Raw genomic sequence first — 27,866 nt, forward strand, 5'->3', positions numbered from 1 at the left:
AGCGAAACCGATTTCTTAGGTGGTAGAAAATTTATAATTTTTTTTAAGATTTATTTATTTTTATTACAAAGTCAAATATACAGAGAGGTAGAGAGACAGAGAGGAGGATCTTCCCTCTGATGATTCACTCCCCAAGTGAGCGCAATGGCCGGTACTGAGCTGATCTGAAGCCAGGAGCCAGGAGCTCTTCCGGATCTCCCACACTGGGGCAAGGTCCCAAGCCTTTGGGTCATCCTAGACTGCTTTCCCAGGCCACAAGCAGGGAGCTGGATGGGAAGTGGAGCTGCCGGGATTAGAATCGGTGTCCATATGGGATCCTGGTATGTTCAAGGCGAGGACTTAGGGAGCTAGGTCACGCCACCGGGCCCAAGTATTTATTTTTATTGGGAAGTGGGATATACAGAGAGGAGGAGAGACAGAGAGGAAGATCTTCCATCCATTGATTCACTCCCTAAGTGGCCACAATGGCTAGAGCTGAGCTGATCCAAAACCAGGAGCCAGGAACATCTTCCAGGTCTCCAACACGGGTGAAGGATCCCAAGGCTTTGGGCCATCTGAGACTGCCTTCCCAGACCACAAGCAGGGAATTGGATGGGAAGCAGGGCCACTGGGATTAGAACCGGAACCCATATGGGGTCTGAGCATGTTCAAGGTGAAGACTTAGCCACTAGGCCACCATGCCAAGCCCTGTATATTCTTTGCTATGATTCATTTATTTGGGGATCTGATGTGATGGCTCGCTCAGTGGCTGGATCCTCATCTTGCAGACGTTGGGATGCTCCACTTCCCCTCCTGCTCCCTGCTTGTGGCCTGGGAAAGCAGTCGAGGACGGCCTGGGGCCTTGGGACCCTGCACTCGTGTGGGAGACCCGGAAGAAGCTCCTGACTCCTGGCTTCAGATTAGCTAAACTCTAGCTGTTGCAGCCATCTGGGGAGTCAACCAGCTGATGGAAGACCTCTTTTTGTCTCTCCTTCCCTCTATATAAAATCTGCCTTTTGAATAACAATGAATAATGCTCCAATATTGTTGCTGGAGTCACAAGCAGTGGCTTTACTCACTGCACCACAATGTAGACTCCTAAATTTTATTTTTAATCTTTTAAAGATATTTTTAAGGGCCCGGTACAATAGAATAGCAGCTAAAGTCCTCGCCTTAAACATGTCAGAATCCCATATGGGCGTTGGTTCTAATCCCAGCAGCTCCACTTCCCGTCCAATTCCCTGCTTGTGGCCTGGGGAAGCAGTCGCGGATGGCCCAAAGGCTTGGGACCCTGCCCCAGTGTGGGAGATCCGGAAGAGCTCCTGGCTCCACGCTTCAGATCAGCTCAGCTCTGGCCATTGCGGAAGATCTTCCTCTCTGTCTCTCCTCCTCTCTGCATATCTGCCTTTCCAATAAAGATGCTTTCTTATTGGGAGAATGAAGGTCTCACATGTCAGTACTGTGCTGTGAGTCTGTGCCACAGCAGACCGGGGCGATGCCAGTCACAGTGCCCCTCAGTGATACGCCATGGTGACCAAACACAGAGCCCAGTGTTCCAGCCACAACATTCCAGAAGAGCTCAGGGAAGGGCTGAGATGGCCTTCTTCAACTTGTATCTGTTGGGATATCAAAATGCATTTCGGGACAAAAAAAGACGCACAGCTGAAGAGAAAAGTAAGGGGAACGTGAGGAAGAGGCCTGGCGGGGAGGGGGTCATTTCTTTTCCTTGACACTTCTTAACCATTTCTTTTTCTACCTTGACTAAGAGATGCATCCTCTCAGTGCAACAATTAGAATCATCAAAAATTATGGGGCCCGGTATGGTAGCCTAACAGCTAAAGTCTTCACCTTGCACATGCCTGGATCGCATATGGGTACCGGTTCATATCCCAGCTGCTCCACTTCCCGTCCGGCTCCCTGTTTGTGGTCTGGAAAATCCAGTCAAGGACAGCCCAGAGCCTTGGGACCCTGCACCCGCGTGGGAGACCTGGAGGAGGTTCCTGGCTCCTGGTTCTGATCGACTCAGCTCAGGCCATTGCGGCCACTTGTGGAGTGAATCTTTCTCTCTGTCTCTCCTCCTCTCCATATATCTGACTTTCCAATAAAAATAAATCTTTACAAAATATATATGGCATAAGCACAGAATCTACTCGGCTTCACTTTCCTGTTATTTAATGCCATTTTTCGAAAGGTTCATTTATTATTTGCGAGTCTGAGTTGCAAAGAGAAAGGAAAAGAGAGAGCGCGAACCTCTGTCCTCTGGCTTCCCCCCTAAATGGCCATGAGGAGGCCTAGCTAAAGCCAGGAGGCTCATCTGGTCTCCCACATGGCTAATGGGCCCCAAGTACGTGGCCCATCTTGCGCCACTTTCCCAGGTGCATTAGCATGGAGTTGAAGCAGAAGTGAAGGAGCCGGATACAAACCAGCGCCCTTTGGGGATGCCGGCATCACAAGTGGCAGCTTATCATGCTACACCACAGCAGTGTGCACTCAATATTCTCCCTCAGCTTGTACAATTTGTTCAATGAAACAAACATCTTCTTATTCATTGGTTTGCTCAGTAACAAAGAACCAGGGACTTCTTCCAGATCTGACTTTGTAATAAAAAATAAATAAAGAAAAGAAAAACTTTTAAAAATTCATATAAAATTGGTAGATTATATGTTTGTTTTTTATTGCAAGTCAGATATTCAGAGAGGAGGAGAGACAGATGTTCCATTCACTGATTCACTTCCCAATGAACGCAACAGCTGGTGCTGAGCGATCCGAAGCCAGGAGCCAGGAACCTCCTCCAGGTCTCCCACGCGGGTGCAGGATCCCAAGGCTTTGGGCCGTCCTCCACTGCTTTCTCAGGCCACAGGCAGGGAGCTGTGAAAGGAAGTGAAGTAGCCGGGATTAGAACCGGCACCCATATGGGATCCTGGCACATTCAAGATGAGGACTTCAGCCACTAGGCCACGGCGCTGGGCCCAGATTATACATTTTTTACCATACAAATGTAGAAGTACATCTCTTCCCTCCACATACTGCCTATCGCTCATTTTTTGTCAGGTTGTTGCAATAGCTCTGTTGCTTCAAAATAACTAAGTCACCAAGTAACTAAGAAAGTAACCTACTTTGTGATACATAAAGGTATCATGAGATAACAAGTAGAAAAAAAAATAACAGAAATAAGCTAAAATAAAAATGGAAATCCTATTATTACTCAGGAGTGTGATGCACACTGCGTATAGAAAACTGCCTCTCTCTTACTCCAGCCTAGATTGTTAACTTGCTAAGCCTGTTGCTGTCCTCAAACTTGAATTTGCATATTTGTAGTCAGTCTATCTACCAGATCCAACCTGGGCTTATACTCTCCCTTTTCTGTAACAGATCCTCAAGTTAATTTCTTCTTTTAAAAAAAAAATTGATTTTAGGGCCCGGCGCGGTGGCGCAAGTGGTTAAGTCCTCGCCTTGCACGCCCGGGATCCCATATGGGCGCCAGTTCTAATCCCGGCAGCTCCACTTCCCTTCCAGCTCCCTGCCTGTGGCCTGGGAAGGCAGTCGAGGACGGCCCAAAGCTTTGGGACCCTGCACCCGCGTGGGAGACCCGGAAGAGGCTCCTGGCTTCGGATCAGCATGGCATCGGCCATTGCGCTCACTTGGGGAATGAATGATCGGACAGAAGATCTTCCTCTCTGTCTCTCCTTTCTGTATATCCACCTTTCCAAAAAGAAAATAATAATAAAAAAAAGTAAATCTTAAAAAAAAAAGATTTATTTATTTTTATTGGGAAGGCAGATTTACAGAGAGGAGAGACAGAAGGATCTTCCATCTGCTGGTGCATTTCCCAAATGGCTGCAAGGTCCAGAGCTGGGCTGATCCAAAGTTTCCCCCGGGGCCTCCCATGCAGATGCAGGTTCCCAGTGACTCAGGCCGTCCTCCACTGCTTTTCCAGGCCACAGACAGGCAGCTAGATGGGAAGTGGAGCAGCTGGGACACAAACCCATTGCTGTGTGGGATCATCGCACCAGCAAGGGGGAGGATTTAGCCAATTGAGCAATTGCTCCAGGCTCCTTTTTAAATTTTTAGTATTTTTTTTTTTTTTACAAAAGCCTATGATGGGATTTCTAGTCCAATTAGGATAAGGTGAGTGAAATCAATGTTTCAGTTTTCCATCTTGTATCCATAGGAGTCAGGGGCGGGGGGGGGGGTCCACTCCTTGCTGTCACACTGTATCAGCGCTGAGAGACACAGATGGTTGGGGACAGATCATCAAGGACAGAGACAGTCCGGTCCTGAGGCCCCTAGGTGAGGACGATTGTTCAAAGGGTGTCATTCAAGTGCTCTTGAAGATTTTTATTTTTATTATTTTTCCATTGAAAAGGCAGATATACAGAGAGGAGAGACAAAGAGGAAGATCTTCCATCCGATGATTGTGAGCCTTGCGGCAACGGTCGATGCTATGCCAATCCGAAGCCAGGAGCCTCTTCCGGGTCTCCCACATGGGTGCAGGGTCCCAAAGCTTTGGGCCGTCCTTGACTGCTTTCCCAGGCCACAGGCAAGGAGCTGGAAGGGAAGCGGGGCTGCTGGGATTAGAATCGGCGCCCATATGGGATCCCGGGCATGCAAGGCGAGGACCTTAACCACTTGCGCCACCGCGCTTGATTGCTCTGAGAGGTCCTCAGCTTTGTTACAAAATTCTTTGTAATGCCTGTTGGCCACCTATCGGGGGGTCCTCCCGTCCCGCGGAAGAAATCACCCGACACTTGAGAGAGTCTCCAAGGCGCCTTTATTCTGATCTTCTGTTCCGTCCGTTAACTCCGTTGTGTCCGTTATGACCGTTACGCTCCAGCCCCTCCCCCGCCAAGCACCCCCGCTTAACTGTCAAACTTGACCAATCAACTTAAAGATGACCAAGGCACACCAATCAGGGCAAAGGGCCAATCACAGGGCAGGAAATGGTCAGTGCCCCCAACAGCTCCCCCTTCTTGTTTTATTAAGCAAGGGACCGTGCCTGTCTTAGGTGTTCCGAGTTCAGGCTCCCCTTACCCATCATGGGCTAACCACGTGGCTAGGAACGTGGCACCTGTCTTAGGTTGGTGAAGCCATATCGGATACTTACCCGTCTCTGGCTACCGGTCCAGCATGCCTAGCCAGACTTTTAGGGATTATCTGTTGTGAAGGGCAAGCACAGCTTGCACTAGCAGCTGCTGTTACTGCTGCTGACGCTGTGCTCAAGGATGAAGCATCCACAGACCCCAAAGAATGATATAAGGCCCAGGGCTACTATACCAGCCCATTGGTGTGCAAAGGAAAGATCCTTTAGTATGCAATTTGTCCATTGCTTTACTGTGGCAATCTCTACTTTTATGCTATTTATGGCTATAATTTGGGATCTTAGTTCCTATGTCAAATTATCGAATCGTATGGACCAGCTTCCACTAGGGGATAGCATAGCGGATAACTCTCTGGACAAATTCAATACTCAGGAACCATTGGTGACAATAGAGGGAGTGACACACATTCCAGGTAGACTAAGCACACAGGAGGTCCCCATATGATGGAAATAAGTTGTGGAATGCATACCAGCACCGCAGTGCCAGAGCCATTCCAACACTGGTTAAGGGCTCACTTAACTACAGAGCAATTCAAAAGGGTAACATTAGCACTCATGGAAACAATAAACATAAATGGAGCTTGTACACATACATAAATAGCATTATAGATAACATAACAACTGCAATTAACTTTAACATTTTCTTCCCATATTCTAGAACTATTACTACTATAATTACAATTTCTTATCACTACCTTATCAATAAATGCAAAAGCTGATATATCTGAACACCCACCCCTATTAGTGCAAAGTACCCAGACATTCCAAGACTGAGCAGAAACAGATTGAACAGGGTTACCATATGTTTAGTTATACCCCACAAAGGCACAATTTGATCAGGTAGGAAATAAATTGGTCACAGCAAGATCAGGTGCTACTCTTCTAGGAGTCACAGTACTTTGACAGCAGTCCATTCTGGGGGCCATTTCCAAGGCCCTAGACAGCGAGTCAATATTTGCTGCACCCCTTTTATGGTGCAGTTTTAGCTGGAGATTCTGGCTGTCTCGTCTCGGTATCTGAATGAACATCAGGCTGGTCAGCATCCACCACGTCCACAGGTTCATCTTGCTCCGGCTTTCTTATCACTCGCGTCAAACGTTCTGGCACCCACACCGGTCCATCAGAATCCTGTGGAAAAACACAAACCGCTCCTCGCGTCCGTCGTAAGACAGGATGCGGGCCCATCCATTGTTTTGTTAAAACATCCTTCCACATCACCCAATCTTTGCAGGGGCCTGCGCCAACAGTGTGGCGTTCGGCAGCAGAATGGCCATCCAAATCCAGAATCAAAAAGTTAAAAATATAAGTAACTAAAGCCAATTGATGTTTAGGACTTTTGGGATATAGGGTGGCTCCTACTCCCCCTTTTTGTTTTATTAATAATGCTTTGAGAGTTGCATGGGCACGCTCTACCACAGCCTGGCCTGTGGGATTATATGGGATGCCAGTAGAGTGTTTAATTGCAAATTCAGAACAAAACTTATCAAATGCTTTGGCTGCATAGGCAGGTCCATTATCAGTCTTATAACACTGGGGGACTCCCCAGGCTGCAAAAGCCTGAAGGCAGTGAGATATAACATCTTGAACCTTTTCCCCTGTATGAGCTGAGGCATAAAGAACCCCAGAGCAGGTATCAATAGAGACATGAACAAAAGAAAGGCGACCAAAACTGGGAACATGGGTAACATCCATCTGCCATATATGATTAGGCATAAGACCACGGGGATTAACCCCAAAGCAAGGCTGGGATAAAAATGGGACACAATTTTGGCATTGTCTAATAATAGTGCGGGCAGCATCCCGAGAGATTGGGAAGCGCTTTACCAAGGTTTGTGCGCTAACATGCCACCGTTGGTGAAAGCGCTTTGCCTCTTCCTCCACGGAGAATGCTAAGAGGAATCTAGAAGCAGAGTCAGCCTTGTCATTGCCTTGGGCTAAAGATCCAGGCAAGTTGGAATGTGCCCGAATAAAGCCCACATAAAGAGGATTGGTCCGGGATAATAACAATTGTCGGACTTGAAACAGGGCCTCATGCACTGTAGAGCGAGGTAAAATATATTCTACCATCTCAAGGCGTTTAACAGCATTCACCACATATAAGCTGTCAGAAAGAATGTTCAGGGGCTCAGGCACTAACCGCAAGGCCAAAGCAACGGCGGCCAATTCTGCAGTTTGTGGAGAAGAGGAAGCAACCACAATTGGGAAAATTTGGGTATCCAAGACAACTGCCCCTGTACCACCTTTAGCCCCATCTGTAAAAGCAAGCCGCGCTCCACTAATGGGACGCTCCTTAACCACCTTGGGAAAGCACAATGGGACTTCTTTGCAAAACTGCACCCATGGATGGGATGGATAATGCGTATCAAATTGCAAAGAAAAGCAGGATAGCAAAATGGCCCAAATATCTACCGTTTGGCATAGACTGGCAACTATTTCTCTAGAATAAGGGGTAACACATAAGCTAGGATAAACACCAAAGACTTCTCGGGCTCTCTCCACTGCTTTAAGAATCACTTGGCCCATAAGTTCAGGGAAGGTGGCAAGCACTTTGGAGGGTTGCATGGGTAAATAGATCCAGACTAAAGGCCCCCCCTGCCATAGCAGCGCAGCAGGAATACTTTCAGGTATAATCAGAACAGACAATGGTTGTGAAGGATCACAATGCTCAACCTGAGCTTCTTGGAGTCTACTCTGAACCAATTCAAGGGCCTTGCGTCCCTCCAAAGTAAGCTCTCGGGGTGAATCTAATGCGGGGTTTCCATGAAGTATAGAAAACAGGGGCTCTAAATCTTTGGTGGTAATACGAAGATATGGTCTGATCCAATTAATATGTCCCAATACCTGCTGGAAATCATTAAGGGTCTTTAAACCATCCATTCTGATTTTTTTTTTTTTTTTTTGCGTTTCCATAAGACTTTCTCACCTTCCTGTATACGTCCTCTGAATTTATCAGTGCCATCTGTCAGGCAAGACTTAATCAATGTCCAGAACCTGACCATTCCTGGAGGGATGGGCTCCTGCCATTCTGCCCTAGCTAAGTCTCTGCCTAAGTGTTCCCATTGTGGCAGGATCAAAAGGTCCTCCTTCAGAAACCATAGGGTCATCCTTTGCACCGTTTGCAAAAACAATAGTACCATCAGCAGTTTCTGTAATAAAGGCTGTATGTGCGCTGAAAAAGTTAAATTGGCCATATTTCTAACACCGCTGATCGTCGCTAACCTGCAAACTTGACCGATTGTCAAATGGTGAAATTGATCTGATCGTTAACTGCGAACTTGAATGGGCGCTAGATCGCAATCCTGAATGGCAGTAAACTGCGACCCTGAATGGCAGTAAACCACGATCGTGAATGGCGGTAAACCACGATCGTGAATGGCGGCAAACCGCGACCCTGAATGGCGGTAAACCGCGATCGTGAATGGCGGTAAACCGCGACCCTGAATGGATCCGAATAGTCGCAAAACCCAGCTTTAATGGTCGCTACCCGCGAACTTGACTAACTTGACTCGTCGCTACCCGCGAACTTGACTAACTTGACTCGTCGCTACCCTGCGAACTTGGCTCGTCGCTAATCCGCGAACTTGACGTGCACGTCCCCGCTGCTATCAGCGGCTCCCTGAGGTAACCTGAAACCTCAGCTTAAATGGGCCCCCCGCTGCTGCGGCTTCCTGAGCAAAAAGCTCAGTTGTAAACTAATTCCCGCTGTAAGCGGCTCCCTGAGCGATCTGCTCAGCTTACCTTCCTGGCGTTCACCAGCTGACTTCTATCCGATTCACAGCACCAGTTATCTTCTATCCGAGTCACGGCACCAGATATCGGGGGTCCTCCCGTCCCGCGGAAGAAATCACCCGACACTTGAGAGAGTCTCCAAGATGCCTTTATTCTGATCTTCCGTTCCGTCCGTTAACTCCGTTGTGACCGTTATGACCGTTACGCTCCAGCCCCTCCCCCGCCAAGCACCCCCGCTTAACTGTCAAACTTGACCAATCAACTTAAAGATGACCAAGGCACACCAATAAGGGCAAAGGGCCAATCACAGGGCAGGAAATGGTCAGTGCCCCCAACAGCCACCCTTGCCTATCTCAGTTGGTCCACAGACTTGGGTGCTTGTTATAGAGCCTGGCCTGGAATGTTATTCAAAAAAATGTCCTTTCTGTCTTAATTCGAAAAGTAGCCTTCCTCATGGACGCAGATAAAAGCTTTCTCTCCATATTAGCTCAACTGGTTCATCCTCCCTTTACAAAGTAGCAGGATCCCATATGGGTGCTGCCTGTGGCCTGGGAGAGCAGTAGAGGATGACCCAAAGTCTTGGGACCCTGCACCCATTTAGCCAAATGAGCCAATTAGTAGCGCTCTTTTTTTTTTTTTCCCCCGCTTTGCCTCCAATGTCTAATTTTTCTCAGCTAATTTGAGAGTAAGTGGCTCGGGCCCAGCGCTGTGACCTAACGGCTAAAGACCTCACCTTGAACACGCCCAGGATCCCATATGGGCGCTGGTTCTAATCCCGGCAGCCCCACTTCCCATCCAGCTCCCTGCCTGTGGCCTGGGAAAGCAGTGGAGGACCGCCCAGAGCTTTGGGACCCTGCACCCGTGTGGGAAACCTGGAGGAAGCTCCTGGCTTCAGATCGGCATGCACTGGCCATTGTGGTCACTCGGAGAGTGAATGATCAGACAGAAGATCTTCCCCTCTCTGTCTCTTCGCCTCTCTGTATATCTGACTTTCCAAAAAATAAATAAATCTTTCAAAAAAATAAATAAATAAAAAGACTATCGCAAATTCCACTTAACAAAAGCTATTTATAACCATTTGTGTTTAAAAAAGAGAGAGAAAGAGTAAGTGGATCTTAACATTCCCCTTTATACTTTCATCTTAATTCACATGCCTGGAGAGAAGCTTTGAAAGTTCTGAGTCTTGGTGCTTCTGTGACGGCTGGGGATATGGTATCCGGGAAGGGTTTGGCCTCGCGGAGTACCACAATGGGGAATATTTCTGATACTTTCCCATTACTTCAGAACTGGTGTGGGCATTGGCCATTCAGTAGCGTGTTACTTAACCTCATGCCGTTGTAAATGTTCTGTTTTTCTCTCTGTTGTTGATTTTGTTTTGTGGCTTTTCGTTTAAAAATGTAGCAGTAGAGACTATCACATACTGAGGTAAAGACACAATGCAGTGAGCATCTCTACTTCCAGGTCAAAAAATGGACTCCCAAAGAAGCTGTTGCATGTATCTTGACAATACTAGAGTGTTCACCAATATCCGTGCCTACAATATCAGGATACACTCAAATAGCAAAATCGCGAACTTATGACTTATTATGAATGACTATACTATGTTAATGACACAGAGAAATTAGTCGGGGGGGGGGGGGCTGATGTGCAAGGATTTGGGAAGAGGGGAAGGGAAATCCCAGAGCCTGTAGAACTGTATTGTAGAATAACAAAATAAGTAAATAAAATTAAAAAAAAAAAAAAGAAGAACCGGTATGGGAAATCGACAAAGGAGAGAGGGGGGATTATGTGTAATATCTGACCTTCTCATTGGCTCCTAGCAAGCCCTCATCCACCATGCTTATTCCCCCACTATTACAACAGCCAGGGTTGGACCAGAGTGAAGCCAGCAGCCAGGAACTCAATCTGGACCTCTTTTGTGGGGGGCAGCAACCCAAGGACTTGAGCCATGACTGATGCCTCCCAGGGTGTCCATCAGTAGGAAGCTTGAACAGGGAGCAGAGTGGAACTTGAATTCAGGCATTCTGATATAGCATGGAGCATCCCAAGTAACAAGTGTAACAAACGCAGAACCCATGCATAGTTTTTAATAATGGGCATTTCTGCGAACTTTTTGAAAATCCACTGTAGATAAAGTGGAAATAAAGTCAGAGTAAAGTGAAAGTAGAGTCAAGTCTTGAACCCAGGCACTGTGTGATACAGGATGTGATATCACCTGTAGCATCCTGACCACTGCACCAAACGTCCACCTGTGCTTCACAGACAGCATCCTATCCACTGCACCCAACGCCCACCTGTCCATCACAAACAGCATCCTATCCACTGCACCCAACGCCCACCTGTCCATGAACTTCCTTTAGTGCCTCCATGTAAGTCCATTAACTCAAGAAACTCGTATTGCCCAACTATATTCACTCTTAGTTCCACAAACCAAAGTAGAAAGCCTCTTTCTTTTTGTAATACAGCCTTGTCTATTCAATGATTCCTTGGTTTCTTTCCGGCTGATCTCACCTAGTAAATACAGTAGTTCCCCCCTCATCCACACTTTTGCTTCCTGTGGATTCAGTTCCCCACCATCAATCAGGGTTCAAAGATACGGAACGAAAAGTTCCAGGAGGAACCGATAAGTTTTAAGTTGCTAGCAAATCTGAGTTGCCTAAGAAATCTTGCACCAGTCATCTCCCTGCCATTATGTAAGTGGGCCACCCTTTGCCGTGCAATCCACACGGTATATGCTACCTAATCATTCGTCACTGAACGGCCACCAAGCAGCAGATGGTAGCTGTGTCACTGTGCTGGTGACCCGGTGACTTCGTGGAGTAGTCTCCTACTGTCTGTCATTCACTCAGTTCATCTCATCACCAGCATCTCACCTCACCACAAGAAGAGAGACAACAGTTATACAACTTTACCAAAGTGTATTTGTATAATTCCATTTCATTATTGGTTGTTGGTCTCTTCCTCGCCTAATTTATAAATAAAACTTTATCTTGGGCATGTATGTAGGAAAAAACAGCATGTATAGGGTTCAGTCCTGATTAAGCCTCAAGATTTATTCCTGGCCAATAAAGGGGTTGACAGTACATTCACATAAGCGTAACTGTTTACTGACTACCCGCTCCAGCACTTGAACTTGTTCTTCATGATCGAATCAGCTACGATCTTCCCTGCCTCCTCAGGTCTTTAAGAGCAACTACAATAATGAAACGGTGAATGCTCGTACATTTTGTCAACGCTCTATCCTGATATTTTTAACCATTCATCATTTTTCTTTCAAGGACAAGGCTTTCTTTCTCCTTGTAGGTGTAAGCATAGTAACATTCAAGTCAAAAGGGCCCACTCAATCTGATTCTGATGAAAACTCAGAGCTGAGTCATTGGCATCATTCGTTCTGCCAATCTCTGCCTCCTTGTAAAGAATCAAATCGGGGGGAGGGGAGCCCCCCGGCGGCATGGCCTAGTGGCTAAAGTCCTCGCCTTCACCACGCTGGGATCCCATATGGGTGCCCGTCCTAGTCCCAGCTGCTCCACTTCCCTTCCAGCTCCCTGCTTGTGGCCTGGGAAAGCAGTCGAGGACGGCCCAAAGCCTTGGGACCCTGTACCCGTGTGGGAGACCCGGAAGAGGTTCCTGGATCTTGGCTTTGGATAGGCATAGCATGGGCCGTTGCACTCACTTGGGGAGTGACTCATCGGATGGAAGATCTTCCTCTCTGTTTCTCCCCCTCGCTGTATATCTGACTTTCCAATAAATAAATCTTAAAAAAAAAAAAAAAAAAGAAAGAAAGAATCAAATCAGGGCCCAGTAACCTGGTGGCTAAAGTCCTTGCCTTGCATGAACCAGGATCCCATATGGGTGTCTGTTTGTATCCCGGCTGCTCCACTTCCCTTCCAGCTCCCTGCTTCCCTGGCCTGGGAAAGCCAATAAGGATTGCCCAAATGCCTTGGGACCCTGCATCCACGTGGGAGACCTGAAAGAAGCTCCTGGCTCCTGGCTTTGGATTGGCTCAGCTCCGGTCGTTGAGGCTACTTGGGGAGTGAATCAGTGGATGGAAGATCTTTCTGTCTTTCTTCCTTCTCTCTGTATATCTGATTTTCCAATAAAATTAAAATTTTTTTTTTTTAAATCAAAACAGAAAAACCCAACAGGGAAAGGGGGTAAAGGAAGTATACTTGAGTTATCCACCGAGTCAGAAACGCAGTTTATTATCATTATTATTATCTTATCCATTGTATTTATTTGAAAGGAAGGCAGACACAGAGAAGGAGCTTGCACCTGCTGGATCATTCCACAAACATTGCAAGAGCCAAGGATAGATCCAGGATCATACCTTACTTAGTTGTACACCTGTTGCTCTACCTGACCATACTCCTGTTGGCCTAGAAGCATCTTGGTTTTGATTTCACATCAAGTCCGTCTCATCCGGCACTTTTCCAAGACAACTCCCTTGCCCTGGGTTTACCCACGTGGGCCAGATCTCACCCTAACACGCCGGGCATTGCTCAGTGACAGGAAGCTCAGCGCCCATTGACCGGGCAGAGATCCTGCTGGTTATTACAGCAAGCGCCCTCTCCCTGCCAGAATCTCCAGAGTGCTGTCTGAGCACAGACACCTGCACTCCACAGGGCTCCACCCTTATCAGAGGAAGTTGCCAACAAACCCCCAATCCACACCCTGCTACTTGGTTTCACTTCTTCCAATTGAATTTCTTCAAAGAAAGGCTTAACCCTCACGTCTCTGGTCAAAGATGCACACATCTCAATGTTCTGAATCCTGTAGGAGGGCACGGCAGGTGCTCTTCCCCCGCCCAGGGATGGAGCGTTCCCTGCTCGGTGGCTGGACCTCCAGGCCTCTCTGAGAGCCTGGTAGTCTGCGGACGGCTGCAGAGGACATTCACTTAGACTCCAGCAGAGGGCACTGTAGTTCTGATTTTTCAAACGGAAGCGTGCATGACCCACCAGCCAAGAATTTCTTCACTTACACATACTATCGCTGCCTATGCGCATGAAAGTAGGGGGAAGGTGCTACATACCCAAAGCTTAGGAAGAGGGCCTACCTCCCAGCTTGGGGGTGTCTACTGCAGCACACAGGCCACTTTTTTTTTTTTCCCCACGGGGCTCAGTCTTTTTGGTCTTCTGCACTGGTGCTGACCTAATGTACTAGCTGAGTGAGCGACCCATTAAGTTCCACTCAAGTGCTGGCCTTGGGAAATGAGCTCACATTTCAGCAGCACTCAAGGAGGCAAACTTTGGTTCCGGATCAAGGTAACCATGTCCCGTTCCCTACTCAACTCAAGGTTTCTGCAAGTGAGTCTTACCAGGATCCCCGCTGAGGTCTACATAAGTCAGCCCATGATGGGCCTGGGGCTTCCCTGAAAGCCCTTTGCATTACTCAAAGATGCGGTGTAGTGTGGTGGCTAAGTGGGTGGGCTGGAGAAAGTAGAGGACAGCTGTCTGGTGGATTTGAATAGACTTCCTGGGACACCACCACATCTTGGTCCAAAGTCCTGGCTCCACTTCCCACCCTCACTTCCTGCTCATGCATGCTCTGGGAGGGCAAACACTCCGGTCCCTGCTACCATGTAGAAGCCACAGGTTTAACTGCTGGTTCCTGGCTTCAGCCTGGTCCTGCCGTGGCTGCTGTGGGTATTTGAGGAATGAATCAAATGATGGAAGAGGTCTCTTTCTCTACTTTCAAATAAAAATCAAAATACATAACATTTCAAAAAGTTTAAGCTAGGGAAACAAACCATTTGTTAAAAAATTTGAACTTGGGCCCAGCACAATAGCCTAATGGTTAAAGTCTGTACTTGGCATATGCCAGGATCCCATATGGGCGCCGGTTCATGTCCCAGCTGCTCTACTTCCCATCTAGCTCCCTGCTTGTGGCCTGGGAGAGCAGTCGAGGACGGCCCAAAGCCTTGGGACCCTGCACCCATGTGGGAGACCTGGAGGAGGTTCCTGGCTCCTGGCTTTGGATCAGCTCAGCTCTGGCTGTAGCAACCACTTGGGGAGTGAACCAGTGGACAGAAGATCTTTCCCTCTGTCTCTCCTTCTCTCTGTAGATCTGCTTTTCCAATCAAAATAAACAGATCTTTAAAAGAAAAAAAAAGTTGAAACTCATGTCTGTGTCACGTGTTACTTATTGATTATAGGCAAATTACGAAGCTACCTTGTGCCTCTCTCCCTTAATTGTAAAACGGCACCTGCCTTGAAGAGCTGTGCCAAGTACTAAGTACTAACTTTATTGCCACCACATGTGGGAAGCCCACGTACTCCCCTGCGGACCAGCACCAAGATGCACTTGTGCAGCATGTTCAGAATCCTGAAGAAGTTACCTCCTGGAGGAAGGAATGACTGGGTGTGTAAGCACAGGAGTGCTACCGTACGGACAACGAACCATACAGTGGCCCGATGCCCTGGACCGAGGCCTCTGTCCCCTTCCCTAAGCACTGCTCATGTCCCTGTCTCAGGGAAGGCAGTAAGTGGCAGAGAACCTGCCACACGCTCGGTAGCCAATGTCAGCACATCTTAATACTCTAGCCAACTCCAAGGGGATAACGCCCAACAGTAACCTCCTGCTCAGGAGGACTTTTGCCGCAGATGGATCAGGGCACGTTTCCAGCTGAGGCGCTATTCGCACGCTTGCGGCCGCAGCATCTCCAAGACAGCTGCAAGCAGTATGTGTTGGACACTATTGCTGCAGTAGATCATGCTTGCTCTAATGTCAGACTTCTGGAAGCCACCAGGAAAACCCGTTTCAAGAACTCTCCGGGCAGCTCAGTTGTTATAAGCAGCAGTATTGCCTACTGCAAAACAGCAGAAAAGAAAAGCCTGTGACCTCCCCCTGCCCCCCCCCCAAAAAAAAACCTGCATCACCAATTTGGATAGATGCAAAACCCACTCCACTAATACTACTTCTTATTTCAAATTCTTAATGAACATAGAGTCCAATGCAGCGGTGGAACAGGTTAAACCTCCACCTGTACTGCCAGCATCCCATGTGGGTGTTGGTTCACATCCCGGCTGCTCCACTTCCTGACCCAGCTCCTTATGTCCTAGGAGGGCAACAAAGGATGGTCCAAGTACTTGGGCTACTGCACCCACGTAGGGTACCCAGAGAGAGCCCCTCGGTATCATTTTAGACTGGTCCAGCTCTGGCAGTCATGGCACTGGAAGCGCTCTCTGTAACTCTGATTTTCCAAGTAACATAAATAAACCATTTAATATATAACACTTGTGTATTTTTCAAGTTATTTTACTGGAGACGAAGAGGGCCAGAAACAAGGCGCCCGCACACTGACACGTTCCCCAAATGCCGCAGTGATCAGAGATGGGCCAGGATGCTGCTGGGAGCCAGGAACTCAATCCAGGCTTCCCACGTGCGTCACAGGAACACGAATGCCTGCCCCACCACGGATGCCTCTTAGGGTCTGCGTCAACACGAAGCTAGAATCGGGAGCAGAGCTGGAACTCAACCTAAGTGTTCCCGTGCGGATGCAGGGCACCACAGGGTGTGTGCCTGCCAATATCAGTATGTACAATATTTAATAGCGTGTGGTACAGACAGATTGTCAGGCAATTGGCATTTCCACTTCCTTTCTTTTGCTTGGTGCCTACTGGTTTTTCTATTCTGATGTTTGTATGGTACCATCGGCTACAGTAACCACACAACTACGAATTATAGTAACCCCGCTGTGCTGTGGAACACTAGAATTTATTTCTACTGCCTGTGTTTTGGTACCTAATATCCAGCACCCTCCCCAAATTGCTCATTTAAATTCAGATGAATTTTTATTTAACCCCCACAAATCAGAGAGAACATGCAGTTAACTATATCTGGCTTAATTCACTTCATGTAATAACCTACAGTTCTGTCTGTTAGCTGCAAATGTCACAATCTCGTTTTTTTTTTTTTTTAAGATTTGCTTGTTTATTTGTTCAAAAGGCAGGGCTGCAAAGAGAGAGACTCGTTCAGTCATTAACCCATTCTTCTAATGACCACAAGAGTCAGGGCTGGGCCAGGCTGACGCCAGGGACCAAAAGCTCCAGCTAGGTCTTCTGTGAGGGGCCATATTCCACAGCTTTTCCTGGGTACATCAGCAGAGAACGAGATGAGAGGTGAAGCAGCCAGGACTTGAACCGGTGCTCACATGGGATGCCGACACCTTAGGTAGCAGCTTAACCCACTGTGCCACAATGCTGACCCCGAGGATCTCATTACTCTTTGTGGCTGAATAATATTCCATTGTGATTTCCAAATATTTTTATGCCACTCAGCATGAACATTGTGGTGCATTAAATGTAGTTTTCTAACAGCTCCACTTAGAGCCCGGTTCAAGAAGCTATTCAAGCTACTCAGTGTTTATTTGCTGATAAAGACTTTATAGAGCATGAAATTAACTCGCTGGGCCGAGAACCGCTTTTTACCACACGTCAACAAAATTACTGATTGGGATCAGTGCCATGGCTCAACGGGTAATCTGCCGCCTGCAAGCACCGGGATCCATATGGGTGATGGTTAATATCCCAGCTGCTCCACTTCCCATCCAGCTCCCTGCTTGTGGCCTGGGAAAGCAGTCGAGGACGGCCCAAAGCCTTGGGACCCTGTACCCGTGTGGGAGACCCAGAAGAAACTCCTGGCTCCTGGCTTTGGATCGGCTCAGCTCCGTCTGCTGGGGCCATGTATTGCGGTCACTTGCGCAGTGAGCCAACAGATGGAAGATCTTTCTCTTTGTCTCTGCCCCTCTCTGTATATCTGCCTTTCCAATCAAAATAAATAAATTCTTAAAAAAAAAAATCTCCCAGGGCCTGGTGTGATAGCATAGTGGCTAAAGTCCTCGCCTTGAACATGCTGGGGTCCCCTATGGGTGCTGGTTCTAATCCCGACAGCCGTGCTTCCCATCCAGCTCCCTGCTTGTGGCCTGGGGAAGCAGTGGAGAACGGCCCAAAGCCTTGGGACCCTGCACCCACATGGGAGACCCGGAAGAGGCTCCTGGCTCCTGGTGTCAGATGGGCTCAGATCTGGCTGTTGTGAACACTTGGGGAGTGAATCATCAGACGGAAGATCTTTGTCTCTCCTCCTCTCTGTATATCTGCCTTTCCAATTTAAAAAAAAAAAAAAAAATCTCCCAGCTTGCCAAAATGAGTGCAAGGTAAATGCCAACTGGTACCTTGATTTAGGAAGAAGATGTCCCAGTGGGCAAGACCGTCCAATAACACCTTTAAGTAACAGGAACAATCGACAATGGGAAGCTAGGAGCCTACCGCTTAGACATCGAGACAGAAAACGTCAGCTGGAAGGGCTTGTTAACCATTCATTTAATTGAAACACAGACTTAGATAGTGGGAGGGGAAGAGAGAGCTTTCATCCACTTGTTCACTCCCCGGATAGATGATGCCATGAACCAGGCGCTCCATCCGGGCCTCCTGCAGAGTTGGTTAGGGTCCAGACACTTGGGCCATCCTCTGTGCCTTCCCAGGGGCAGCTGAGACTCAGACCAGCACATTGATAGCAGACAGCAGTGTCAGAGGCTGCAGCCTGCCATACACGGCAGTGCAAGCGCTAGCTTGCCACCTTCCCACCGACCATCAGTCTGAGGCCTCGGAATCAGAAAAAGAGCTCAGGCCCCCGGTAGCTGGCAGGCCAGGTCGCACTGCCTACTGGGTATGCGCGTGTTCTTTCTCATTCATCTACATCTGCCTGTCCACGAACATTCTGCCATCTCCACCTTGCCAAAAATCAAGCCGATCAAGCTCAAATGACACTTCGTCCAGGACACGGCCTATCATTTCTGGAACCTGGGATGAAACACAAACCAGCCCTGCCTTTCAGTCCAGGCTTCCAGCACTCTGTACATTAACCAATGCTTCAGTACTACCGCCACTCCAAGTCCACAGCTGAGCAGAGAAGGGATTGAAAATGCGCGCCATTCTCTCCGATTCATGTCAAAGGAGATTCTGATTGGAGGGGAAAGGGACAGAGAGAACGGATACTCAGTGGAGTCAAGGTGGGAAGGAGAGATGCCAGGAGCTGAGGAAGAACTCCAGAACAGAAGTAGCATGGTACCCGACACCAGAGCCAGGTCAGCTAGCCTCAACAATTTCCAGAGCGGGTCTGATCCAGTCCCTGACAAACATCTGTAATCAAGAAAGAGAAAAGGCAGAGTTCCATGACAATGGGCAAGAAGCACCAAAAGCATCCAGTGTGCATCTGAATTGTACTCGGCCCCTGTGCTGGCCCAAGAGGACAGGGCCGGGTGTCTACTCCTGTTTCAGCTTAGGCGATGGGATGGACTGAAGAGGCAGGGAAAAACAGCCTTGCCAAAGCAACTCAAGGCCAGGCTTGAAATTCAGTAAATCTAGAGCAGGCTAATATTTTTAAGATTTCTTTTTTTTTTTTTTAATTGGAAACTACAGATATACTAAGAGGAGAAGAGACAGACAGAAAGATCTTCCATCCATTGATTCACTCCCCAAGTGGCCGCAATGGCTGGAGCTGAGTGGATCTGAAGCCAGGAGCCAGGAACCTCCTTCAGGTCTCCCATGTGGGTGCAGGGTCCCAAGGGTTTGGGCCGTCCTCCACTGCTTTCCCAGTCCACAAGCAGGGAGCTGGATGGGAAGCGGGACTGCCAGCATATGAACCAGTGCCCATATGGGATCCCGGTGCATGCAAGGCGAGGACTTTAGCCACTAGATTATTTGAGTTGATTGTTTTTTAGGGTCTGTGAACGATGGTCTAAATATCCAAATTGCTCTTGGCAGAAAAAAAAAGGTTTTCCCACCCTGCTAACATACAGATTTTGTTTCACAAAAGGGAATTCTCAAATACAAGAAAAGCTTGGTAGGCTCTACGCTGTCTCCCTGCCCATCCTACCGTCTCTGCACAAGTAAGCCTTCCAGACTCCAAATCAACAGAAAACTCAGCTGCGCTCTGTGTCTGCTGCTTCCTCCGTGCTTACCTTCCTGCGGCCCAAAATGCCCTTCCCACTTCTACTCTATCCCCTCCAGACTTGGCTCAAATACAACTTTACCTGTGACTCAACTGAAGTTCTACACATGTGCCAGTCCTAGGGGGAGGAATATCCGGTCCAATCAGGGGCCTTTTTCACCGGCACTGACCTGACCCCGAAGGCCTCCACATGCTGATTCCAGCAGGAGGCCACTGCTGGATAGAGGGGAGCAAGCGTAGGGAGAGAGGCCCGGAGACACAGGCTTCTCCCCCTGTCCCTTTGTCATGGGCACAGGGATGTGGGTCTTGAGATCCTGGGAATCAGATGTGCATGCCTGGGAAAGACCCCTGCTGGGCACCGTGCCGGAAGACCAGGCACGCAGTGAACCTATCTGCCAAGTACTCCGGACAAGTTCTTCTCTTACAGATCACAAGGAGCCCGGGCTGTCCAGGCTTCCTCCCATTGTCTCGGAGAACAGGAATTACTCTGTGCACCAGAACAGCCACACGAAGTACCACGAAGCTGTACGGAAGGTGTGGCTGAAGACGTGTAAGTGTCTTGAAATGGGCACCGTGTGAGGGGAAGGCAACGTGTGTCTGGGTTCCTAAGGAAAGCCCGCCATGCAGGTAGGGCATGGTTTTAGGGTGCAAGGGAAAGGAGCCGAGAAGAGATGGTAAAACGTAGGCTTGAATGACGGATTGACTTTAGACAAGTAAAGAAAGTATGGAATCGGAAGATTGAGATCTGAATCCTAGCTCTGCCTCCTTTGAGTTAGCTTAGCCATGGGTAAACCACTTAGATGCTATTAACTTGTTTCCTCCATAGAGAAAATGAGAACACCCATTCTACCGCTCTGGCAACCTCACAGAACTGTTGGGGATCAAACCAAAACCGAAACAAATTCAAGACACAACTTTGTATTGATCAGCACCAACTTTGGCATGTGTACAGTTTAAATTCCACAAAGATGTTCAGCCTTAGCTGAATTCCTTTAGCCACTTTGCCATCTGAAACGGGAATAATATCCTTAAGCATTGTTGTAAAGTTAGAGAGAATGTATACTTCAAGGAAAACCTCTGGGGCTGGTGACTGGCATCCCATACGAAGCACCCATTTGAGTCTCAGCTGTTCCACTTCCCATCCAGCTCACTACTGGAGTGTGGGAAAGCAGTGGGAAATGACCCATGTGTCTGGGCTCCTGCCGCACATGTGGGAGATGAGACAGAACCTCAGCCTCCTGCTTCCGCTGGGCCCAATTCTGGCCACTGTGGCCATGGTAGATCAGCAGGCAGAAGACCTCTCTCTTTCTCTTTCTCTCTGTGTGTGTAACTCTGCCTTTCAAATAAATAAATGCATCTTTTAAAAAAAAAATCTGGGGGTAGCCAGGCGGTCTGGTGCTTAAGTGCCTGGGTTGCAAACCAGCACGTGGCTTCTGCCTGCAGATGGACTCTGATGCAGGCGCTGGGCAGCAGTGGAGATGGTCCAGGTCCAGGGATTCACCTCCTGTCCACACTGCGGGGACCTGCAGTGAACTCTCAGCTCCTGGCTCCAGTCCCAGCCGGCGACTGAACCAGTGCCTGCGAGCTCTCTGCTTTGCACTCTTTCTCAAAGCATCTAGGACAAGCTCCTGATACAAGCTAACTTGTATCCCAGGGAATTATGCTAAGTGAAGAAAGACAGTCCCGAAGAAGAGGAAGTTGCAATGCTTAATAGGAGTGCAGGTTCAAGTATGACCCACGCTAATTCCAATCCAATATCCTGCTCGTAAGCCTGGCTCCTGGCTTCAAAAAATGCCCCAGGTGTTGCAGGCATGTGGGGAGTCAATCAGCAGATGGCACTCCTTCTCTGCCCTTTTTTTTTTTTCTTTTTCTGCTTTTTTTTTTAAGATTTATTTTTATTGCAAACTCAGATATACAGAGAGGAGAGACAGAGAAGAAAATCTTCCATCTGATGATTCACTCCCCAAGTGACTTCAGTGGCTCCAGCTGAGCCGATCTAAAGCCAGGAGCCAGGAGCTTCTTCCAGGTCTCCCACATGGGTGCAGGGTCCCAAGGCTTTGGGCCATCCTCAACTGCTTTCCCAGGCCACAAGCAGGGAGCTGGATGGGAAGTAGAGCAGCTGGGATTAGAACTGGTGCCCATATGGGATCCCAGAGCATTCAAGGTGAGGACCTTAGCCGCTAGGCCACCACGCCAGGCCCTTTTTTTCTTGTTTAAAAATAAAACACAGGGGCCCAGCGCGATAGCGTAACGGTTAAGGTACTCGCCTTGAACACGCCGGGATCCCATATGGGTGCCAGTCCAGGCAGCTCCACTTCCCATCCAGCTCCCTGCTTGTGGCCTGGGAAAGCAGTCGAGGACAGCCCTTGGGACTCTGTACCCATGTGGGAGACCCGGAAGAAGTTCCTGGCTCCTGGCTTTGGATTGGCGCAGTATCGGCCATTGCGGCCACTTGGGGAGTGAATGATCAGACAGAAGATCTTCCTCTCTGTCTCTCCTCCTCTCTGTACATCTGCATTTCCAATAAAATAAATAAATCTTTAAAAATAAATAAATAAAAGCACAGGACCTGGTGGGATGGCTCAATTGGGGAAATCTGTTTACAAGTGTTCAAATCCCATATGGGCGCCGGTTCTAATCCCAGCTGCTCTGCTTCCCATCCAGCTTCCTGCTTGTGGCCTGGGAAAGCAGTTGAGGATGGCCCAAAGCACCCGCATGGGAGACCTGGAAGAAGCTCCTGGCTCCTGATCAGCTCAGATCCAGCTGTTGTGGCCACTTGGGGAGTAAATCATCCGACAGAATATCTTCCTCTCTATCTGACTTTCCAATATAAATAAATAAATAAATAAATAATTAAACTACATAAAAATGCTGGCTAACTGACAGCGAGTTAGGTGGCACGGTTGTGAAGTGGCAACTCTAGACCGCAGAAGTGTCAGCATCCTAGTTGTGGTATTGGGTCTTGAAGTTCTCCAAGATAACGCCAATGACAGGAGTGGCTACAGAAGGATCTCTCTGTATGTTTTTTGGTAACCGTACTTGAATCTGTAATTCTCTCCAAACTAAATTTAAAAATGTACTTGAAAGGCAGAGTTAGAGGGGGCGGGGGAAGACAGAAGAATCACTCTTCCATCTACTCGTTCACCCTCAAATAACCAGGAGTCAGGAATTCCCTTGGGAAATCTCTCATGGGTGGCAGGGTCCCGAGCATCTGGGCCACCCTCACTGCCTTCCCAGGTGCAGGGAGTTCGAGTGAAAGTCCAGCAACTGAGACTGGAACACATGAGATGGGGGGAGCCTCGCTGAGCCCCCTGCACCACAACTCCAGCCCCCGATTAAAATTTTTAATTTTTTTTTTTATTGGAAAGACAGATATACAGAAAGAAGGAGAAACAAATAGAAAGATCTTCCATCCACTGGTTCACTGCCCAAGTGGCTACAGCCGGAGCTGAGCTGAGCTGATCTGAAGCCAGGAGCCAGGAGTTTCCTCTGGGTCTCCCACACGGGTGCAGGGTCCCAAGGCTTTGGGCCGTCCTCGACTGCTTTCCCAGGCCACAGGCAATGAGCTGGATGGGAAGTGGAGCAGCTGGGACATACACCGGCAGGCACCCTTATGGGATCCCAGTGTTTGCAAGGTGAAGGATTTAGCCACTGAGCCGTTGTACTGTGACCCTGAATTATTTCTAAAAGCAAACTTCAAGTTCATTGTTACAGGCTGGCATTGCAGCACATCAGGTTAAGCTGTGAGCTGCAACAATGGCCTCTCACGAGTGCAGGTGTGGATCATGGCTGTCCCACTTCTGATGCCTCCCCTGCTACAGTACCTGACACAGCAGCATCCCGCCCCCTGCAGGCTCATGAGAGACCCAGATGGAGCTTGGCTCCCGACTTGTGCCTGGCCCAGCTCCAGCCACTGCGGCCATTCAGAGAGCCAACTGGCATACGGAAGATTTCCACCTCTCTGTAACTCTGCCTTTCAAGTAAATAACACTCTACTTTTTAACATTTTTATTTCAGTGATTTATTTTGTTTTGATTTGAAAACAGGGTCAGAGAGAGGAGGACAGGAAAAGAGATCTTCCATCTGTTGATTCACTACCCGCATAGCCACAACAGCTGGAATTGAGCTGATCTGAAGCCAGGAGCAGAGTTTCCTCTGAAGTCTTCCATGAGTGAAGGGGCCCAAGGACTTCAGCCATACTCCTCCACTTTCCCAGGCCATAATCAGAGAGCTGGGTCAGCACTTGGAGCAGCCAGGACATGAGCCAGTGCCTATATGAGACGGAGGTGGAGACTCTATGACACTAGCCCCAATAATAAATTATTTTAAAAGTTTATTATTAGTCTAAAAACAACTCAGTAAAAAAAAATAACATTTATTAAATAATTGGGGATTTTTAAAAAAAAAAAATGGTTTATAAGGACCAGATAGCTAACTGGAATATGAAATGATAATTCTCTACATTTAAAAAAATATCTAGGGGAAGGTATTTTGTAGTAGGGACACCAGCTGGGATGCCTGTATCCAACACGAGTGCCTGGATTCAAGTCTCCGTTCCACACTTAGCCCAGCTTCCTGCGCAGACGCCGCACAGGAATGGCTCCAGCGCTGGGCCCCTGCCACTCCGATGGGAGACTGGGACACAGCGACCAGCCCCTGCTGCTACGGGCTTTTGGGACAGAATTCGACTCTCCTACCTTCCCTCTCTCATAAATGAAAAATAAACACCAATTTGGGAGTGGGCCTTATGACACAGTGGGAATACTCCAAGTTCCAGCTCCTCTACTGCACAGCCAGCCCAGCTCCCTGGTACTGCACGTGAGAAGGCAATGGGAGACGGCCCCAGTACCTGCGTCTCTGTTACTGCACCTGGGCGGCCTGGCTGGCAGGCCTGGCTCCTGGCTTCAACTGGTCCTTCCCTAAATGCTTTGGGCATTGGGACAGTGAACCTTTCAAATAAATAAATGCTTTAAATTAAAATGTATTATGCTAGTATAATTAATTTACCCAAATAATGAAAAATAGATGAATTTTAAAAAAATTTATTTATTTTTATTAGAAAGGCAGATTTACAGAGAGAAGGAGAAACAGGAAAAAAAAGAGAGAGATTTTCTATCTGCTGGTTTGCTCCCCTAGCGGCCACAACAGCCAGAACTGAACCAATCCGAAGCCAGGAGCCAGGAGCTTCTTCCAGGTCTCCCACATGTCCCCAGGCTTTGGGCCGTCCTCCACTGCCTTCCCAGGTCCTAAGCAGGGAGTTAGATGGGAAGTGGAGTAACTGGGACATGAACTGGTGCCTATATGGGTTCCTGGTGCTTGCAAGCGGGAGGATTCGCCAACTGAGCCATCATACCAGGACCCAAGAAAATATTTTTAAGAAATCTAGTTAAATCTGCTATTATTTCAAAATTTGAAAAGAACAACACTTGCTACTGTATGGAGGACATGCCAGGCACTTGGTGAACAGCGTGTATTTGCACCGTCTGGATGTGCGGTAGCAGTACCCTTAGATCTCAGAGACTTGCCCAGAGTGAGCAGAGGAACGCGTTACTTCCAAGAGGAGGCAAGGGAAGCAGCCAGAGGAGTTTAGAAAAGGAGAAAACGAATGCATCAGTTCACACTTCCCAAATGGGTTTTACCACTCATTTCTTTTGTTTTGCTTTGGGTTTTTTTGTTTTGTTTTGTTTTTATCATGAAGCAGCTGGGGAAGATTCTCTCTGACATGGACTTACGAGAGAGCAAGAAGAACCAACAGTGATTCAGCTGAGCATGAAGGGTTTGAGATACTAGAATCTGGAAGTCAAGAAGCACCTCCCAGCACCCAGTCAGGCTCGGCTGCTGGGCTGGGCTGTGCTGCACTGAGGACCTGGAGGCATCTGAAAACCTGCCCTTCCCGCCCCCCCCAACTTTCAGTCCCCAATCAGGTCTTCCGAGTCCCACTGACTGACGCGCAGAACTTCAGTTTCTGGCGGTCCCAGGACCCAGGAGTGCGCCCAGAGGAAACTATGCCGTGGATTCGGAGCCCATGCCACTGTCTCATTAAGAGCCCAATGACCAGGTCAGACCGGAAAGGGTCAGGGTGGGGAGACCAAAGCCAAGTGTCCCTCCCCCTCACTGAAATTCCTGGGCTGTGTCCTCTGCTGAGTGGCAGGAGGAGGGGCTAGGGTCTCACCAGGCAAAGGTGACCCCCAGGAGCTGAGTTTCTCACGCACCAAGGACTTCAGAGTGGGCCCAAGAACAGGACTCCTGCGGCAGCCCAGCAATCTCAAACTCCCTCGTTGCCACCTCTCACTCCTGCAACCAAGGCCCAGGGGCAGTGGCCCTACCTCATTGTCCGACTGACATCCTCCTCGCCTCTAGCCTGGCCTGGCTGAATCCAACACCCCCTCTCTCCTTTCTAGGTTTATGGATCACTCTATTCTCAACGACAGAACCTTCAGTCTGTATTAAGGATACGGTTGCAGCAGGACAAGGTGGACTGCGGAAGGAGTGGGGTGCCAAGCAGGGAGAGAGGTCCCAATGTAGACGATGACTAATGGGAGGGGTTTCAGAAAGAACAGTAAACAGACTGGACTTCCAACTCGCTTGGTTGCATGGGCGGCAGAGAGGGAGGGCTATTCCAGTACCTCGGAACTGCTGGGAGAGCAGCGGGGTGAGAGTCTACGGAAGCCGGATCCTGGAATGAGAGCTTTGGGAGGGGCGAATGCACTGGAAAGGCAACCGCACGGGTCTTGGCAGAGGTACGACACACACTGCCCCTCGCGACCCAGATCAGCCATGCTCTGAAGACACTGCAGCTTCCCCCTGGGCAGAGCAAAGGCTCCAGGAAGTCCTCTCTGATCACCGGAGAGAGAGGCCCACAGATGTTCAGAACGGAAGGTTGCCTTCAGCTTCCGTCACTCCTGACCCAACCCCGGGCCCAGAACAGCTCCAAAGAACAGGGACTTTTTACAAATAATTTGATTTTATTGATATTTAAATATATTAAATATTTCACTGAAATACATGGTATACCACCCTCCCTGGTTCCCACAGTGGTTACATTATAAACCCAAGCCCATGGCCTCCCATCCCCTCACTCCTCCACCAACCGGTAAGGAAAGGAGCATTGGTGGCCCGGAGGAAGGGCACGGCTGGCACTGTGGCATGGGGGCCCGGGATGTGGACAGGGCCCTCCCACCTGGCAAGAAGCAGCGACAAGCCACCCGAGGCTGAGGCTTTCCCACTCCGCTTTGCTGATGCCCTCACGTCCACACCAAGACCCCAAGCAGCCCCTCAATCCACAGATATGGCTTGGAGAAGGGAACTGGGCATTGTGTTTGGATCAGCTAGCTTTTCCCCCTCCTTCTGCCTTGGCCAATGAAGTGCCTAACGGCCCACTTAGCTAAGGCCTGGGGAACCTCCATGGCAGACGGTACCAAGGCATAAAGCAGGTGCCTGCGGGGAGCTGGGGTCGGAAAAGCATGAGGAAAGCAAGGGCGCCCTCCACTCTCTCGAGCCCTCTAACTCCAGGGGCCCTTGATTCGCTGTTCTCTAGCCCCTTCCAGCAAAACACAGGCCAATGTCTCTGGCTTCGGTGGGTGGACAGAGAAGCAGAGAAGCCAAGACACCAACTAAGTCAGGCCCGAGTCAAGGAGGTTATAGGGAAAGGAGTAGGGAAAAGCAGGCAAGAATTGGAAGAAAAGCTGGAGTCAAGTTTCTAAGCCATCCCCAGCAGGCTGGGTGGAACGGAGGCAGCACACGCGTGCAGGAGCCAGTCGAAGGCCTAGGGGAGCCTCCCCAGCACCCACCCCTTAGTACCAGTACTGAGTCTTCAGAGCGCTTCCATATTTCCCCCGGTCTGAAAGCACACCACATCCCAGGACGGAAGCTTGGGAAACCCAAGCAGAGTCTCGAGCCTGTCCACCAGAACCCGGCCAGCTGATGTCCATGGAACCCTGAGGCTCAAGCAGGAGCTTGGGTCCCTAGCCCAGGCAGGGAGACAGTCAAGCTCTACAATGTGGTCCCCAAACGGCACTTAGGGATTTGGCACAAAAAGGGCTTCTCTCCCAGGCCACCCTCCTCTCACTGCCATACCCCATGCCGATCCTATGCAACTTGGGCCCCTCCCGAC

The 27,866-nt window shown here is 48.9% G+C and overlaps 1 protein-coding gene across 1 annotated transcript; it reads left to right on the forward strand.

The window, feature by feature from the left end:
• The first annotated feature begins 1,522 nt into the window (after nucleotides 1-1,522).
• TEX49 (testis expressed 49) lies at nucleotides 1,523-26,203 on the forward strand. The gene is made up of 4 exons (XM_040988495.1): nucleotides 1,523-1,653; nucleotides 20,181-20,303; nucleotides 25,667-25,811; nucleotides 26,155-26,203. The coding sequence occupies exons 1-4, from the start codon at nucleotides 1,575-1,577 to the stop codon at nucleotides 26,201-26,203; spliced, it is 396 nt and encodes a 131-aa protein (XP_040844429.1). The 5' UTR covers nucleotides 1,523-1,574.
• Nucleotides 26,204-27,866: the final 1,663 nt, after the last annotated feature.

This window comes from Ochotona curzoniae, unplaced genomic scaffold (assembly GCF_017591425.1).
Source record: "Ochotona curzoniae isolate NIBS_2020 unplaced genomic scaffold, NIBS_Ocur_1.0 contig_1014, whole genome shotgun sequence".
In the NCBI taxonomy this organism is placed as follows: domain Eukaryota; kingdom Metazoa; phylum Chordata; class Mammalia; order Lagomorpha; family Ochotonidae; genus Ochotona; species Ochotona curzoniae.

Coding starts and splice junctions, on each gene's coding strand:
- TEX49 (XM_040988495.1), top strand. CDS start 1,575: ATGGCCTTCTTCAACTTGTATCTGTTGGGATATCAAAATGCATTTCGG. Junction 1,654..20,180: donor ACGCACAGCTGAAGAGAAAA/GTAAGGGGAACG, acceptor CTTCTCTTACAG/ATCACAAGGAGCCCGGGCTG. Junction 25,812..26,154: donor ATTAAGAGCCCAATGACCAG/GTCAGACCGGAA, acceptor TCTCCTTTCTAG/GTTTATGGATCACTCTATTC.